At 35.1% G+C, this 15,347-nt stretch overlaps 1 protein-coding gene across 2 annotated transcripts in view; it reads left to right on the forward strand.

The window, feature by feature from the left end:
* Positions 1-9,910, forward strand: part of Gtf2a1l (general transcription factor IIA subunit 1 like) — a 56,052-nt gene extending 46,142 nt beyond the window's left edge. For both annotated transcript variants that reach the window (XM_010615806.1, XM_010615805.2), the window contains exon 9: positions 9,645-9,910. In XM_010615806.1, the coding sequence (XP_010614108.1) occupies positions 9,645-9,752 (108 nt within the window). In that variant the 3' untranslated portion in view covers positions 9,753-9,910. The remainder of the gene's footprint in view (positions 1-9,644) is intronic.
* Positions 9,911-15,347: the final 5,437 nt, after the last annotated feature.

The raw sequence follows: 15,347 nt of genomic DNA on the forward strand, positions 1-15,347 counted from the left end.
TTTTTACATAGACAATTTACTGGTAGGTGCTGGTAAATATAGATGTAAAATGGAGTAGTGGACACAAGAGGGGCAGTTCTTAGTTTGAAAGTTACTTTAGTTTTTTATACATAGTATATTGCCTGTTGCAGAGAAAATATTGTAAGTATTTAAATACATACGTATTCGATGACGTTTCACAAAGATTTTCTAGAATATTATGGATATAGTATTCTTTGTTTGCTGCATTGTGGGAGACAGCTTGTAATTAATTACATAGTGGTTTGTATTCCCAGTGTTTTCTTGTATGTTTTTTGTTCCCGACAGTAACCTTGAATAGTGTTAAAAATCTAGTTGCCTGAGAGTACTCTCTAATTAGTGAATATTTTAAGAAGAGTACTAAAAAATTAATGGATACCAGGGCATTGAGGAACCATTGAAATATTTTTGAAAAGGAGTGATACAGTTAGAGGATAGCAAAGAAAATGTATCTAAAAGGTTAAAGTGGGGTGTGGAACACTATTTAGTGATTTTCATAGAGGAAAATATTACCAATTCTTCCCATTGGTTGATTATTTAGAATGATATTGAATGGAACCAAGCTGGTTGTAAATTGAAGGAATTCTCAGTAGTCTTTTTAGAAGCTAGCAGCATCAATTCCCCTGAGTGAGTGTTACAGTAAACAGAATATTGAGTCCCACTCCAGAGTCCTTGATCAGAAAGTGCATTTTAACAAGACTCCAAGGTGATTTGCATGAGCATTAAACTTTGAAAACCAATTTTTTTAAAAGTATATTTTATTTTATTTTGGTAAGCACATAGAATTTACCTTTTAAAATGTATAGTTAACACTTGAAGAAAAACTTTGAATATGTTAACACGTACAATTAAAAAAGGGCTAAATGAAAGCATTTGTCTAACATGCTGGGTAAGAGTTAATTAAGTGGTATGGGTGTATTATTTCAGAGACCTAGAAAATGGCTAAAATTAATATAAAGATTAAAGTGATGCTTTGTATATCCATAAGCCTGTGGTACGTTTATTTAATTATAGAGATTTTCAAATATCTGTAGGGTTAGTACTTTACTATGGAGATTTTTCAGAGTTTTCCTGGATATTATTGTCTATTTTTCTGTATTAACTCAGAATCTGCTTATCTGTTTCAAAGTAAAACCCTATCAGCATTTTCATTGAGATATTAAATTCAAAGAATTTTGATATTTTAATGAATTTGCAGAGGAATAGACTGCAGTTTTAGGTGGAGTATCCAAGAAATGCCTTACTGAAAATGTAGCAGGGCAACAATCATAAGGAGGTAATGGAATAAACTGTCAGGATATTTGGGTATGAGCATTTCAGACAGAGAGAATAGCAAATACAAAAAGTCCTGATGCTGGAGAATGCTTGTATATTCAGGGTATGTTGAATAATATAGCGTAGTAAGTTGGAAGTTTGATGATTTGGATCATAAATGTCCCTTAAAATTCATATGTTGAAGGCTTGCTCCCTAATGCTACAGTGTTTTCAGAGGTATGTCTTTTGGGAGGTGATTGGATCATGAGGACTTTAACCTCATGAATAGATTAATGTGTTTGTAGATTTATAACTTTGTGAACCATTGGGAGGCGGTGGAAAGTAAGGGTGAGGCCTAGTAGGAGAAGGTAGGCCATTGGGGATGTGCCTTTGAAGAATATATTTTGTCCTAACACCTTCTCTTTCTTTGCCTCCTGGCCACCATGAGGTAAACAGCTTTGCTTTCCATGTACTTTCTGCCGTGATATTCTGCCTCGCCACCAGTTCACAACAATAGAGCAGTGTGGGCTGAAAGCGCTGAAACTCAGAACCAAGATCAATGTTTTGTCTTTTAAGTTGATTTCCCATAGGTATTTTGTCATAGTGATGGAAAGCTGATGAACACGGGAGAAATAAGGGATTTTTCAGTATAATGTAAGGACTTTAGTTTTTGGTTGAGAAGTCAGTGGCCAGTTTTGAGCAGAGAAATGGCATCTAATTTATATTTCTAACAGAACCACTCTGCCTATTGTGTTTCTAGAGGACTAAAGGTTGGGGAGACAAGGGTAAAAATGGGGAAACTAGTTATGAGACTTTTGTATATCTGGGCTAGAGAACATAGTGGCTTAGAAATAGAGATAGAAGCAGAGGTGGTAGAAATGGTTGGATTGTGAGTATGTGTTATAAGTAGAATGGATATTTACTGATGGATCTGGATAACGGAGGAATAAATTATGTCTAAGATATTTCGGGCCTTAAGAGGAGTGAATGACCATTTCTCACTTCGATGGAAAAGACTGTAAGGTGTAGGAAAAAAGAGATCCTGGTTTTAAACTTGCTTCAGATGTCTGACTTTCAGGAAGAGATGAAGTAGTTGAAGGAGAGTAGTTGAGGTGAGAGGTGTGAGCTGGAGATTGTAATTAACATGTATTGCTGTGTTTCTAGTTTAAGTAGAAACAAGCATTCTGGTGTACTCTAAAATTGAGAGGTCTGAGATGGGGGGAATCAGTAAGGGAGACTAAGGAATAGCCAGAGAGTTAGGTGAAAAACCAGATTATTCTGAAAGTCAAATGAAGAAACTGTTCAAAGAAGTAAGAGTATTGAATGCTTTTAGTAGGCCAAATATTGCTTGATTATTTCTAGCTATTCTCATTTTTGGTTTCTGTGATAAATGAGCTCTTCATATCTTCTGTTGTTTGCATGAAGGCTATGAATTTCCATAGATTAGTTTTGAGTCAAACTGAATTCTTATTTGGTATTTTTTATCAATTATCTTGGATTTTTGATATACATTCCTTGTACCTGCAAATTTATTTTGTCTTTTCAAATATTTATATTTCTACATATTTTCTTCTATTTAATTGTACTGGCTAATACCAATTGCACTTCTTGTCCATTTTTATTTTGTAGAGTGTTTAAAAAGTTGTATAGTAGTGGTGTCCTTTTTTATGTGCTGACTTTCATGGCAGTGCTTTTAGGGTTCTTCCACTAAGCATGTCATTGGTTTTTGGGGATGTGTGTGCAAAAGATATTTCTTTCTCTTTGTAAAAAACATTTGAAGCTGGGCATGGGGGTGCATGCTCTTAATCCCAGAACTTGGGAGGCTGAGGCAGGACGATTGCTGTGAGTTCAAGACCACCCTGGGCTACATAGTGAGTTCCAGGTCAGTCTCAACTAAATAGTGAGATCCTGTCTCAAAGCAACAACAACAACAAAACAAAACAAAACAAAACAAAACATTTGAAATTCACAAGGTTTAGTGCTTTTTATTTTATTTTTACTTTTTTGGTACCAGGGATTGAACTTGGGTCCTTGCACTTGCAAAGCAGACCACCGAACCGCTGAGCTAAATCCCCGGCCCAGTAAGTGCTTTTTAAATAGTCAAGTTATATAGTTTTTATATTAATAAGTACATAATACCATGCATATGGTGAGATCATAGTGCAATGAAACTAAAAATCAATGGCAAAAGGAACCACAGAAGTTAGGCAAATGCATGGAGATTAAACAGCACACTCCTGAATAATCAGTGGTTCACAGAAAAAAATTAAGAAATCAGATGGTTCCTCGAATTAAATGATAATGCTACTGCCATATAAAAAATTTTATGAGACACAATGAAAAGTTTAAGCAGGAAGTTCATAACTGTGAAACCCACATCAGAAAAAAAGAGCACACCCAAATAAACAACCTAATGGTGCAGTTCAAGGTCCTATACAGATAAGAACAATCCAAATGCACAAAAAATTCATTTGGGACCATAAGAGACCTAGAATAGCAAAAGCCATCCTAGGGAACAGAGACATGGCAGCAGGTATAACAATTCCCAATTTGAAACTATACTACAAAGCTACTGTGATAAAAACAGCATGTTACTGGCAAAGAAACAGACCTGAGGATCAGTGGAACAGATTGGAAAATACAAAAACAACTCCAGATGTATTCAGCTACCTCATCTTTGCCAAAAGAGCTGATCATGCTCACAGGAGGCAAGATAGTCTCTTTAATAAATGGAGTTGGAAAAACTAGATTCCAACCTGTCGAAGATTAAAACTAGACCACTATCTTTCATCATGCACTAAACTAAAATCCAAGTGGGTTAAAGATCTAAATATTAAAAAAGAAACACTAAACTTGCTGGAAGATAAATTAGGCAGAACTCTGGAAGACAATGGCATAGGAAAAGACTTTATGAACAAATCCTCAGTAGCACGGGAACTAGCAGAAAGAATCAACAACTGGGATCTCATCTTATTAAAAAGCTTCTGCACCGCAAAAGAAACCACCAACAGAACTAAGAGACAACCTACAAGGTGAAAAAAACTTTTACCAGCTGCTCCTCAGACAAAGGACTCTTATCTAGAATATATAAAGAACTAAAAACAATCAGCCCCCCCCAAATATAAAGACCTGATTCAAAAATGGGCATCTGAAATGAACAGACATTTCTCAGACAAAGAAGTACAAGCAGCAAGCAAATATATGAAAAAATGCTCCACATCACTGGTCATTCAAGAGATGCAGATGAAAACAAAACTGAGATTCCACCTCATCCCACAAAGAATGGCTGCTATCAAGAAATCAACCAATAACAAATGCTGGCAGGGTTGTGGGGAGAAAGGAACTCTTCTCCATTGTTGGTGGGAGTGCAGACTGGTGCAACCACTATGGAGATACCTCAAAGAGCTGGGACTAGAGGTTCCATTTGATCCAGCCATCCCTCTGCTGGATATCTTTCCAAAAGAATTAAAAGAATCCTATCACAGTGATATATGCACACCTATGTTTATAGCGGCACAGTTTGTAATAGCTAAAACTTGGAAACAGCCCATTTGCCCATCAGTTGGCAACTGGATAAAGATGTGGTTTTTCTATAAAATGGAATACTACTCAGCCATGAAGAACGAGAAATTAGATTCATTCACAGGTAAATGGATACATATTGAGGATATACTCCTAAGTGAAATAAATAAGTCACATATCTATAAATACCGAATAGTTTCTCTGGTGTGAAAAACTGTAATAGTACATAAGATCCTAATGACATAAATGACAATGTGAAATAGGAAGAAAAGGGCTACAGTTGTAGGGAAAGTGGGAAGGGTAGGGGAAAGGTAATAAGGGAAAAGAAAAAAATATGAGAAAATGAAAAAATGGAAATAAAGTGTTTGTAAATGGGGAGGGGAGGAGTTGGTGAAGGGAGGGCAGGGACAAGGGTAAAAAATGAGAACCAAGACCTGTCATATAAAGGTACAAGATCCCAATGATGAATGTAACTGTGAAGTATACCTAAAATATACCAGTAAACTCAGTGAGAGAAAAAAAAAAATGCAATCCAAATCAAGGAAGGAAAGCAGTACAAGATCAAAGCAGAAATCAATGAAATGGAGCCTAAAAATGAAAAGCATCAGCAAATCAAAGAACTATTTGTTTGAAAGATTAAGCAAAATAGACAAGCCATTAGCCAATCTTAACAAAAAAGGAAAGGAAACACAAATTAATGCAATTAGAAATGAAAAAGTTGATACCACAGTGAATACTGCCAAAATCCAGAAGATTGTTAGTAACTACTTCACAAACCTGTATGACAAAAAAAAAAAAAAAAAAAAAAAAATTGGAGAATTCAGAAGAAATGGAGAGAGTCCTAGATACGTATGAATTACCAAAACTGAACCAAGAAGACTTAAATATACTGAATAATCCAGTAACAGGCACTGGAATTGAAGCAGTAATGAAAAACTTACCAAGAAAAACCTAGGACCTGATGGAATCATTGGCAAATTCTGCAGTAATGACAGGGAAGATCTAACACCAACACTCCTCATACTCTAGAGAAATTGAGAGGAAAGGAATACTCAGGTCATCCTGGAAGCTAGAATAACTCTGATTTCAAAACCAGACAAAAAGAATTACATGCCAATCTGTCTTATAAACACAGATGAAAAAATTCTCAATAAGGTACTAGCAAACAGAATGCAACAAGTTATCAAAAAAAATCATACACCAGGAACAAGAAATCTTCATCCCAGGGATGCAAGAATGGTTCCACATATGCAAATCAATAAATGTAATACATCACACAAATGGAAGTAAGGACAAAAATCACATGGTCTTCGAGTAAAAGCCTTTGACAAAATTCAACAACCATTCATGGTGAAAACTCTGAAGAAAATATGTGCCAAGGGACCTTATTTCAATCTGATAAAAACCATTTATAACAAACCTAGTGCCAACACCATTTTAAATGAAAAACTAAAAGCTTTCTCTTTTAAAATCAAGAAAACAAAGTTGTTCACTATCACAACTCCTATTCAGTATAATCCAGAACAATCAGGCAAGAGAAACAATTGAAAGAGATACATGAAGAAAAAGAAGTCAAAGTATCATTTTTTGCAGATGACATAATCCTCTACATAGAAGACCCAAAAAATTCCACCAAGAGTCTCCTAGAATTAATAACCAAATTTAGCAATTAGATGTATGCAAAATCAACACACAAAAATCAATAGTCTTCTTATACACTAACAGTGAATTCAATGAGAAAGAAACTAGGAAAACAATACAATTCATAATATCAAGAATGAAAAACCTCTAACAAAATTTATGTAACTCTGAAAAAGGAAATTGAAGATGACATAAGAAAATGAAAAGAGATCTCATGTTCCTGGATAGGCAGAACGAAATATAGTCAAAGTGGCTATACTTCTAAAATGGTAGATTTAATGCAATCCCAATCAAAATACCAAGAACATTCCTTGTAGATCTAGAGAAAACAATCCTAAAATTAATACAGAACCAGAAGAGATGCAGAATAGCAAAAGTAATCCTGAGAACAAAGGCAAAACAAGAGGCATCACAATCCCAGATTTGAAATTATGCTATAGTGATAAAACAACATAGTACTGGCACACACACAAAGTATGGATCAATGGAACAGAATAGAGGAAGCAAAACACTACCAGAAATATTCAGGAAATTAATTCTTGAAAAAGGGCCAAACACTTGAGGAAAGAGGCTCTTTAATAAATGGTTCTGGGAAAATTGGATATCCACATGCGGAAGGTTGAGTGTAGACCAATATATCTTACAATGTTCTAACTAAAATCAAAGTGGATCAAAAATCTAAATGTTAAAACAGAAAAACTTAATGTGCTGGAAGATAAAGTAGGTAAACCTCTTAAAGATGTTGGAGTAGGCAAGGACTTTCTGAGCAGAACCTCAATGGCAAAAGATACAATATTGAGAATCAACAATTGGGATGATATAAAATTGTTTCCACAGCAAAGGAAACAACCAACAGAGCAAAGAGACAACCTACAGAACTGGAAAATATTTTTATTACCTAATCCTTGATCAGAGGACAAACACCTGGAATATATAAAGAACTTAAAAAAAGATTAGGCTCCAAAGTAAAAAACGCAGTAAAAAATAGGCAACTGAAATGAATAAACACTTCTCAGAAAAAGAAGTACAAATGGCCAATAAATAAATGACAAAAGGTTCAACATTGCTGGCTACTAGAGAAATGCAAATTAAAACAACATTGAGAGTCCATTTTCCTCCAAAAAGGATGGCAGTCATCAAGAAATAATAAATGCTGATGAGGGTGGTGGGGGAGGATCCTTCCTACATTGTTGGTAGGAATATAAAGTAGTACAACCATTATGGAAATCAGTATGGAGATTCCACAAACAACTGAAAGAAATTCCATGGAACTCAGCTATTCTCCTTCTAGGTATTTTCTCAAAAGAGTTAAAATCATCATATCACAGTGATTTATGCATACCATGTTTATAGCAGAACAGTTTATAATAGCTAAATCTTTGAAATGGCCTACATACTCATCCACGGATGAATGGATAAAGACAATGTAGCATAACATTTATACACCATGGGGTATTACTTTGCCATAAAAAAGGATAAATTTGAAGCCTTTGTATGTAAATGATGTACCTTGTGACCATAATAATTAAGTGAAATAAATCAGATGCACAATTTAAAAGTCACAAGGTTTTTCTTATAAGAAAAACCCTAAATATCAGGGATAAGGGGAAAAAATGAGAACCCAGACCTGTCATATAAAGCACAAGATCCTGATGATGAATGTAACTGTACTATATACCTAGAATGTACCAATAAACTCAATGAGAAAAAAAAGAAAAACCCTAAACATAAAGAGCAAAATAAAAGATAGGTAGTAGGAAGTAGGGATATCTTTTTCAAGTAGGAAGGGAAAGAAGATATGGAAGGAGAGGGAGAAGGGGGATGGGAAAAAAGAATTGGAGAAAAAATGGAAAGAGATTTTTCAAATAGGCCAGGAAACAAGAGTTAGAAGGAGCAAGGAGGAATGAGAGGGATAGGGGGAGAAAAAAGAATTAAGATGTATTGTGCACATGTACTAACTCCCTATGATAAATTGTAATCATTATGGATTACAAACATGTACTAATAAAAAACTTAAATGTTATGCTGGATCTCAGATCATATTCTAAGGCTTTAAATAGTCACTTGCAGTTGACCCAGAGGTAGTGAAGATTTTATGGTTGCTTACCTTTGGGAGTAGCAGGATTTCTTGTTGTTTTATTTTGTCTCTGTGTAGGCTGATTTATTGAATCTGAGGACCAGCCAGCAGAATCATAGATTATAAGATATATCTTCTGATCTTGCTCAGTACTTTATTGTGACTTTCATTTTCACAATTAAACACAATTTTTTTTTCTGATGATATTAGCTCATTTATTCCTTTGAGGTCATATTGGACTCTCTGGTGTCTTAACAATCAGGGATGCCCCTACTGTTTCTTTGCCTGGAATGCTCTTGAATCAATATTCCCATAGCTTTCTTCAAGTCTTTCATATCACCTCAAAAGTCAAGCCTACCCTGAGTATCCTTTTTAAAATTGTTCCCCCACCTACTTGTGTTCTTTCATTTCCTGATGTTTTTATGCATAGCACTTTGTATTCTACACAATTTTTTAATTAGAGCTTTGTCCAGTTGTCTAATAAAATATAAACTCTTCAAAGGCAGGATATTTTTCCTATTTTTATGTGTATATGCAAATATATATTTAAATATATAATCTAAGAAAGCATACCATTGGCACTCCATATCTAAAGTTTTTTCTTCTATGGAATCTATCACCTGTAAATTTAAAAGACTGAAAATAGAAAATCTGTATTGAATGTGTGGGGAACATTTTCCTTGTCATTATTCCCTAAACAATATATAATACAATATAACTGCTACTTAAGAGCATTTATTTTGTGTTAGGTATTGTAAATAATCTAGAGATGATTTAAAGTATATAGGAGGATATGCATAGGTTATATGCAAATGCATATAGCAGTTTTATATAAGGCACTTGAACATCCACAAATTTTGGTATTTGCAGGGATAATCTCCCCCTGATAAGCTGATATATCACACACACAAATATATCACATACACACATATATATGCTCATATCTCTAGATCCTCAAACAGTACTGTCATATCGGAACTCAAATATTTGTTGAATGAATGAATGAACTATATTGAAGTGGTCTTACTTTAAAGAACTCATAATCCCATTTGGTGTTTGAAATAAATGTAAAGGATCTTTTAACTTATTAATTAGATTAACTTATTAATTTAGATTATTTTTCTCCCTCCAGATTCATCGAAACAAGAACAAGTGGAAGTTCTATTTGAAAGATGGTATTATGTGTTTTGAAGGGAGAGACTATGTATTTGCAAAAGCCATTGGTGATGCAGAGTGGTAAAGCCTATGAGCTCAGTATATCAGTTTTGTGAATATCAGTGGACTATATCAGTTACATGTTATGAAACTTATTTTTATCTTAAATATATAGTCCATCACAAAGCACAGCTCAGCATTTTAATTCCCAATATCAAATTTAATAAAATTATAATTCAGGTGCAGATACAAATATATACTTTTATATTTTGATTTTCTCTTCTAATACCCCATTATCTAAGCCGTTACAAACAATATTCGATTGAATGTGATGGAGCATGGAAAATGTCACATTTCTTTATCATTTAAAATTTAAATCAGATTCTAATACCCCATCCTGTAGAGTTAGTATGAGTTACTAGATTAGGGCCAGCATTCGTCCCACCTCTCACCAAATTACGTTAAAAAAGATCTCGGTGAATCTTTTCATTTGTGGATCCTAGAAGAAGGCTTATTTAGGTGTTTGGTCTATACTAGTAATGCACTGATTGTGCGAGGTCAAATAGTCTCTTGGAGGCAGATACCTAAATTATTATTTAAATATGAAAATCTCTGCTGAGGTCAGGCTCCCTGGAGCTAAGGATTAGCCTTTATGAGTATATGTGGCCAGGCCAGACTTCTTCATATTTCTGGGTGTCTATAGGGGTTTGGGTTAGGCTCCTGTTCTGGTTTTAACTTCAGACCTTGTCTTAATCACAGAGAATTTCCCCATTCTTCTTACTTTTTCTTTTTTTAATTGAGTTTATTAGTACATTTTAGGTATATGGTACAGTTACATTCATCATTGGGGTCTTGTACCTTTATATGACAGGTCTTGGTTCTCATTTTTTACCCTTGTCGCTGCCCTCCCTTCACCAACTCCTCCCCTCCCCATTTACAAACACTTTATTTCCATTTTTTCATTTTCTCATATTTTTTTCTTTTCTCTTATTACCTTTCCCCTACCCTTCCCACTTTCCCCACAACTGTAGCCCTTTTCTTCCTATTTCACATTGTCATTTATGTCATTAGGATCTTATGTACTATTACAGTTTTTCACACCAGAGAAACTATTCGGTATTTATAGATATGTGACTTACTTATTTCACTTAGGAGTATATCCTCAATATGTATCCATTTACCTATGAATGAATCTAATTTCTCATTCTTTATGGCTGAATAAATAGATTTAATAGAAAAACCACATCTTTATCCAGTTGCTAACTAATGGGTAAATGGGCTGTTTCCAAGCTTTAGCTATTACAAACTGTGCCGCTATAAACATAGGTGTGCATATATCACTGTGATAGGATTCTTTTAATTCTTTTGGAAAGATACCCAGCAGAGGGATGGCTGGATCAAATGGAACCTCTAGTCCCAGCTCTTTGAGGTATCTCCATATTGATTTCCATAGTGGTTGCACCAGTCTGCACTCCCACCAACAATGGAGAAGGGTTCCTTTCTCCCCACAACCCTGCCAGCATTTGTTATTGGTTGATTTCTTGATAGCAGCCATTCTTTGTGGGATGAGGTGGAATCTCAGTTTTGTTTTCATCTGCATCTCTTGAATGACCAGTGATGTGGAGCATTTTTTCATATATTTGCTTGCTGCTTGTACTTCTTTGTCTGAGAAATGTCTGTTCATTTCAGATGCCCATTTTTGAATCAGGTCTTTATATTTGGGGGGGGCTGATTGTTTTTAATTCTTTATATATTCTAGATAAGAGTCCTTTGTCTGAGGAGCAGCTGGTAAAAGTTTTTTTCACCTTGTAGGTTGTCTCTTAGTTCTGTTGGTGGTTTCTTTTGCGGTGCAGAAGCTTTTTAATAAGATGAGATCCCAGTTGTTGATTCTTTCTGCTAGTTCCCGTGCTACTGAGGATTTGTTCATAAAGTCTTTTCCTATGCCAATGTCTTCCAGAGTTCTGCCTAACTTATCTCCCAGCAAGTTTAGTGTTTCTTTTTTAATATTTAGATCTTTAATCCACTTGGATTTTAGTTTAGTGCATGATGAAAGATAGTGGTCTAGTTTTTTTTTTGGTACCGGGGATCGAACTCAGGTCCTTGTGCTTGCGAGGCAGGCACTGGAACCACTGAACTAAATCCCTGCCCCCCCCCTTTTTTTTTTGGTTTTTTGAGACAGGGTCTCATTAGGTAGTTGAGAATGACCTGTAACTCACTACATAGCCCAGGCTGGTCTCGAACTCACAGCGTTCCTTCTGCCTCAGCCTCCCTAGTGCTGGGATTACAGGCATGTGCCACCATGCCCCGCAGTTGTCTAGTTTTAATCTTTGGCAGGTTGGGATCCAGTTTTTCCAACACCATTTATTAAAGAGGCTATTTTTCCTCCAGTGGGGATGGTCAGCTCCTTTGTCAAAGATGAGGTAGCTGAGTACATATGGAATTGTTTTTGTGTCTTCCAGTCTGTTCCACTAATCCTCAGGTATTTTTCTTTGCCAGTACCACGCTGTTTTTAATCACAGTGGCTTTGTAGTATAGTTTCAAATTGGGACTTGTTATACACACTGCCATGTGTCTGTTGCCTAGGATGGCTTTTGCTATTCTAGGGCTCTTATGGTTCCAAATGAATTTTTGGATTCTTTTTTCTAGTTCTGTGAAATATAGTGTTGGAATTTCAATTGGCATTGCATTGAATCTGCATAGCAGTTTTGGTACTATGGCTATTATCACTATGTTGATTCTTCCTACCCAGGAGCAGGGGATATCTTTCCATTTTCTTATATCCTCTTCGATCTCTTTTTTTCAGAGTGCTGTCGTTTTCAGTGTAGAGGTCTTTTGCTTATTTTGTTAGGTTGATTTCTAGATACTTCATTTTTTGGGATGCTATTGTGAAAGGAATTGTTCTGTCTCAGTGAGTCTGTTATTTGTGTACAAGAAGGCTATTGATTTTTGGGTGTTGACCTTGTATCCTGCTACTCTGCTAAAAGTGTCAATTAAGTCTAGAAGTCTTTTGGGTCTTCGATGTAGAGTATCATATTGTCAGCAAATAATGACAGTTTAACGTCTTCCTTTCCTATCTTTATTGCTTTAATTTCTTTCTCTTGTCTAATTGCTATGGCTAATATTTCCAGAACTATATCAAAGAGGAATGGTGATAGTGGGCATCCTTGTCTTGTTCTTGATTTTAACGTGAAGGTTTTCAGTTTTAGGCCATTTAATATGATATTGGCTGTTGGTTTTGCATAGATAGCCTTTATTAAGTTGAGATATAGACCATCTATTCCACTTTTTTGCAGGATTTTTATCATGAATGGGTGTTAAATTTTGTCAAATGCTTTTTCTGCATCTATCAAGAGGATCATATGGTTGTTGTGCTTGATTTTCTTAATATAGTGTATTACATTTATTGACTTATGTATGTTGAACCGTCCTTGCATCCTTGGAATAATTCCGACTCGGTCAGGATGTATGATCTTCCTGATGATCCTCTGTATTCTGTTTGCTAGTATCTTATTAAGGATTTTTGCATCTATATTCATTAAGGAGATTGCCCTATAGTTCTGTTTTTTAGTTGCATCTTTCCCTGGTGTGGGAAACAGAGTGATACTTGCTTCCAGGAATGAATTTGGAAGTATTGCTTTCCTTTCAATTTCATTGAAAAGTTTAAAGAGTAGTTGCAGTAATTCTTCTCTAAATGTCTTTTAGAATTCAGCAGTGAAACCATCAGGACCTGGGCTTTTCTTTGTTGGTAAACTTTTAATTATATTTTCAATTTCATTGATTGTAATTGGGGTGTTTAAAATGTTTTTATCGTCTTTGTTCAACTTTGTTAATTCATAAGTATCTAGAAATCTGTCCATTTCTTCTGTTTTTTCTGTTTTATTAGAGTACAGGTTCTCAAAGTAGGTATTCACTATCCTCTCGATTTCTGTTGGATCTGTTGTGACTTCACCTTCTTCATTCCTAATTGCATGGATCTGAGCCTTTTCTTTCCTTTTTTTGATAAGGTTAGTTAAGCGTTTATCAATTTTATTTATTCTTTCAAAAACAACTCTTCAGTTCATTTATTTTTTGTATCATTTTCTTAGTTTCCATTGCATTGATTTCTACTCTACTCTTTATAATTTCCTCTCTTGTTCAAACTTTGGGTTTTTCTTGCTTTTGTTTTTCTAGGAGTCTAAGATTCATCATTAGGTTGTTTATTTGAGCTCACTTTGTTTTTCTAGTGTGGGCATTCAGTGCTATGAATTATCCAGGTAGAACTCCTTTCATTGTGTCCCATAGATTCATTTTCATTTATTTGTAAAAACTGTCTGATTTCTTCTTTAATTTCCCTTTTGATCTGTTGATTGCTCAGGAGAGTGTTGTTCAATTTCCATGTGTTTGAGAAGTTCCTACAGTTTCTTATGCTATTGATCTCCAGCTTAATTGCACTATGATCTGATAATATACAGGGAACACGTTCGATTCTTTTGCATTTATTCAAATGCAAATGTTCTTTGAGCTAGTATGTGGTCTATCTTGGAGAATGACTCCTGTGCAGCCGAAAAGAATGTATATTCTGATTTTGTGGGGTGGAACACTCTATAGATGTTTAATAAGTCCATGTGTTCAAAAGCTTGGTTCAGTTCTAATATTTCATTGTTGATTTTTTTTCTAGATGATCTGTCTCTTTCTGATAGTGGGGTGTTTAGATCCCCCACTACATTTGTATTAGTGCTTATTTCATTTTCCATGTTACTTAATATTTGTTTTATGTAGTTGGGGGCATTAATATTTGGTGCATATATATTTATGAGTGTCATCTCTTCCTCTTGAATTCTTCCCTTTACAAGGATGTCGTGGCCTCCTTCGTCTCTTTTAATCAGTTTTGGTTTGAAATTTACTTTGTCTGTGAATAAGATTACTACCTCTGCTTTTTTCTGGGCTGTTGCATGGAGAATTGTTTTCCATCCTTTCACTTTTAGTCTACGGGCTTCTTTTTGCACTAGGTGTGCTTCTTGTATACAACATATTGTATGATTTTGCTTTTTACTCCATTCTGCCAGTCTGTTTCTCTTGATTGGTGAATTGAGGCCATTGACATTGATGGTTATAACTGATATGTACTGACTTACTATTGTCATGTTATTGTGCTTTTGTTGACTCTTTTTAATTTTTTGCCCTCTCCTTTTAGTTTCTTGCCTTGCCTCTTTTATTTGCTCTGTTGGACCTCATGGTGTTGTGATCTTCATTGTCTTTTTTTAGGATATTGTTTAGAATTCCTTGTAGTGCTGGTTTGGTATTCATGAATTTTCTCAGGGTTCTTTGTCATAGAGGTATCTTATTTCCCCAACCATTTTATTTTTTGTTTTTTTAAAAAATTTTTTCAGCTTTAATTGAGTTTAGTGGTACATTTTAGGCATACGTATCGTACAGTTACATTCATTGTTGGGATCTTGTACCTCTACATGACAGGTCTTGGTTCTCATTTTTTCCCCTTGTCCCTGCCCTCCCATCACCCTCCTCCCCTTCCCATCTACAAACACTTTATTTCCATCTTTTCATTATCTCACATTTTTTTCTTTTCCCCATCCAGTTGGAAAGAGAGTTTTGCAGGATACATCAGTTGAGGTTGGAAGCTGTTTTCTTTTAGGGCTTGAAATACCTGACTTCAGGCTCTCCTTGACCTGAGGGTTTGTGT

The sequence above is a fragment of the Fukomys damarensis genome, unplaced genomic scaffold (genome assembly GCF_012274545.1).
Source record: "Fukomys damarensis isolate Sample0158 unplaced genomic scaffold, DMR_v1.0_HiC HiC_scaffold_2, whole genome shotgun sequence".
NCBI classification, from domain to species: domain Eukaryota; kingdom Metazoa; phylum Chordata; class Mammalia; order Rodentia; family Bathyergidae; genus Fukomys; species Fukomys damarensis.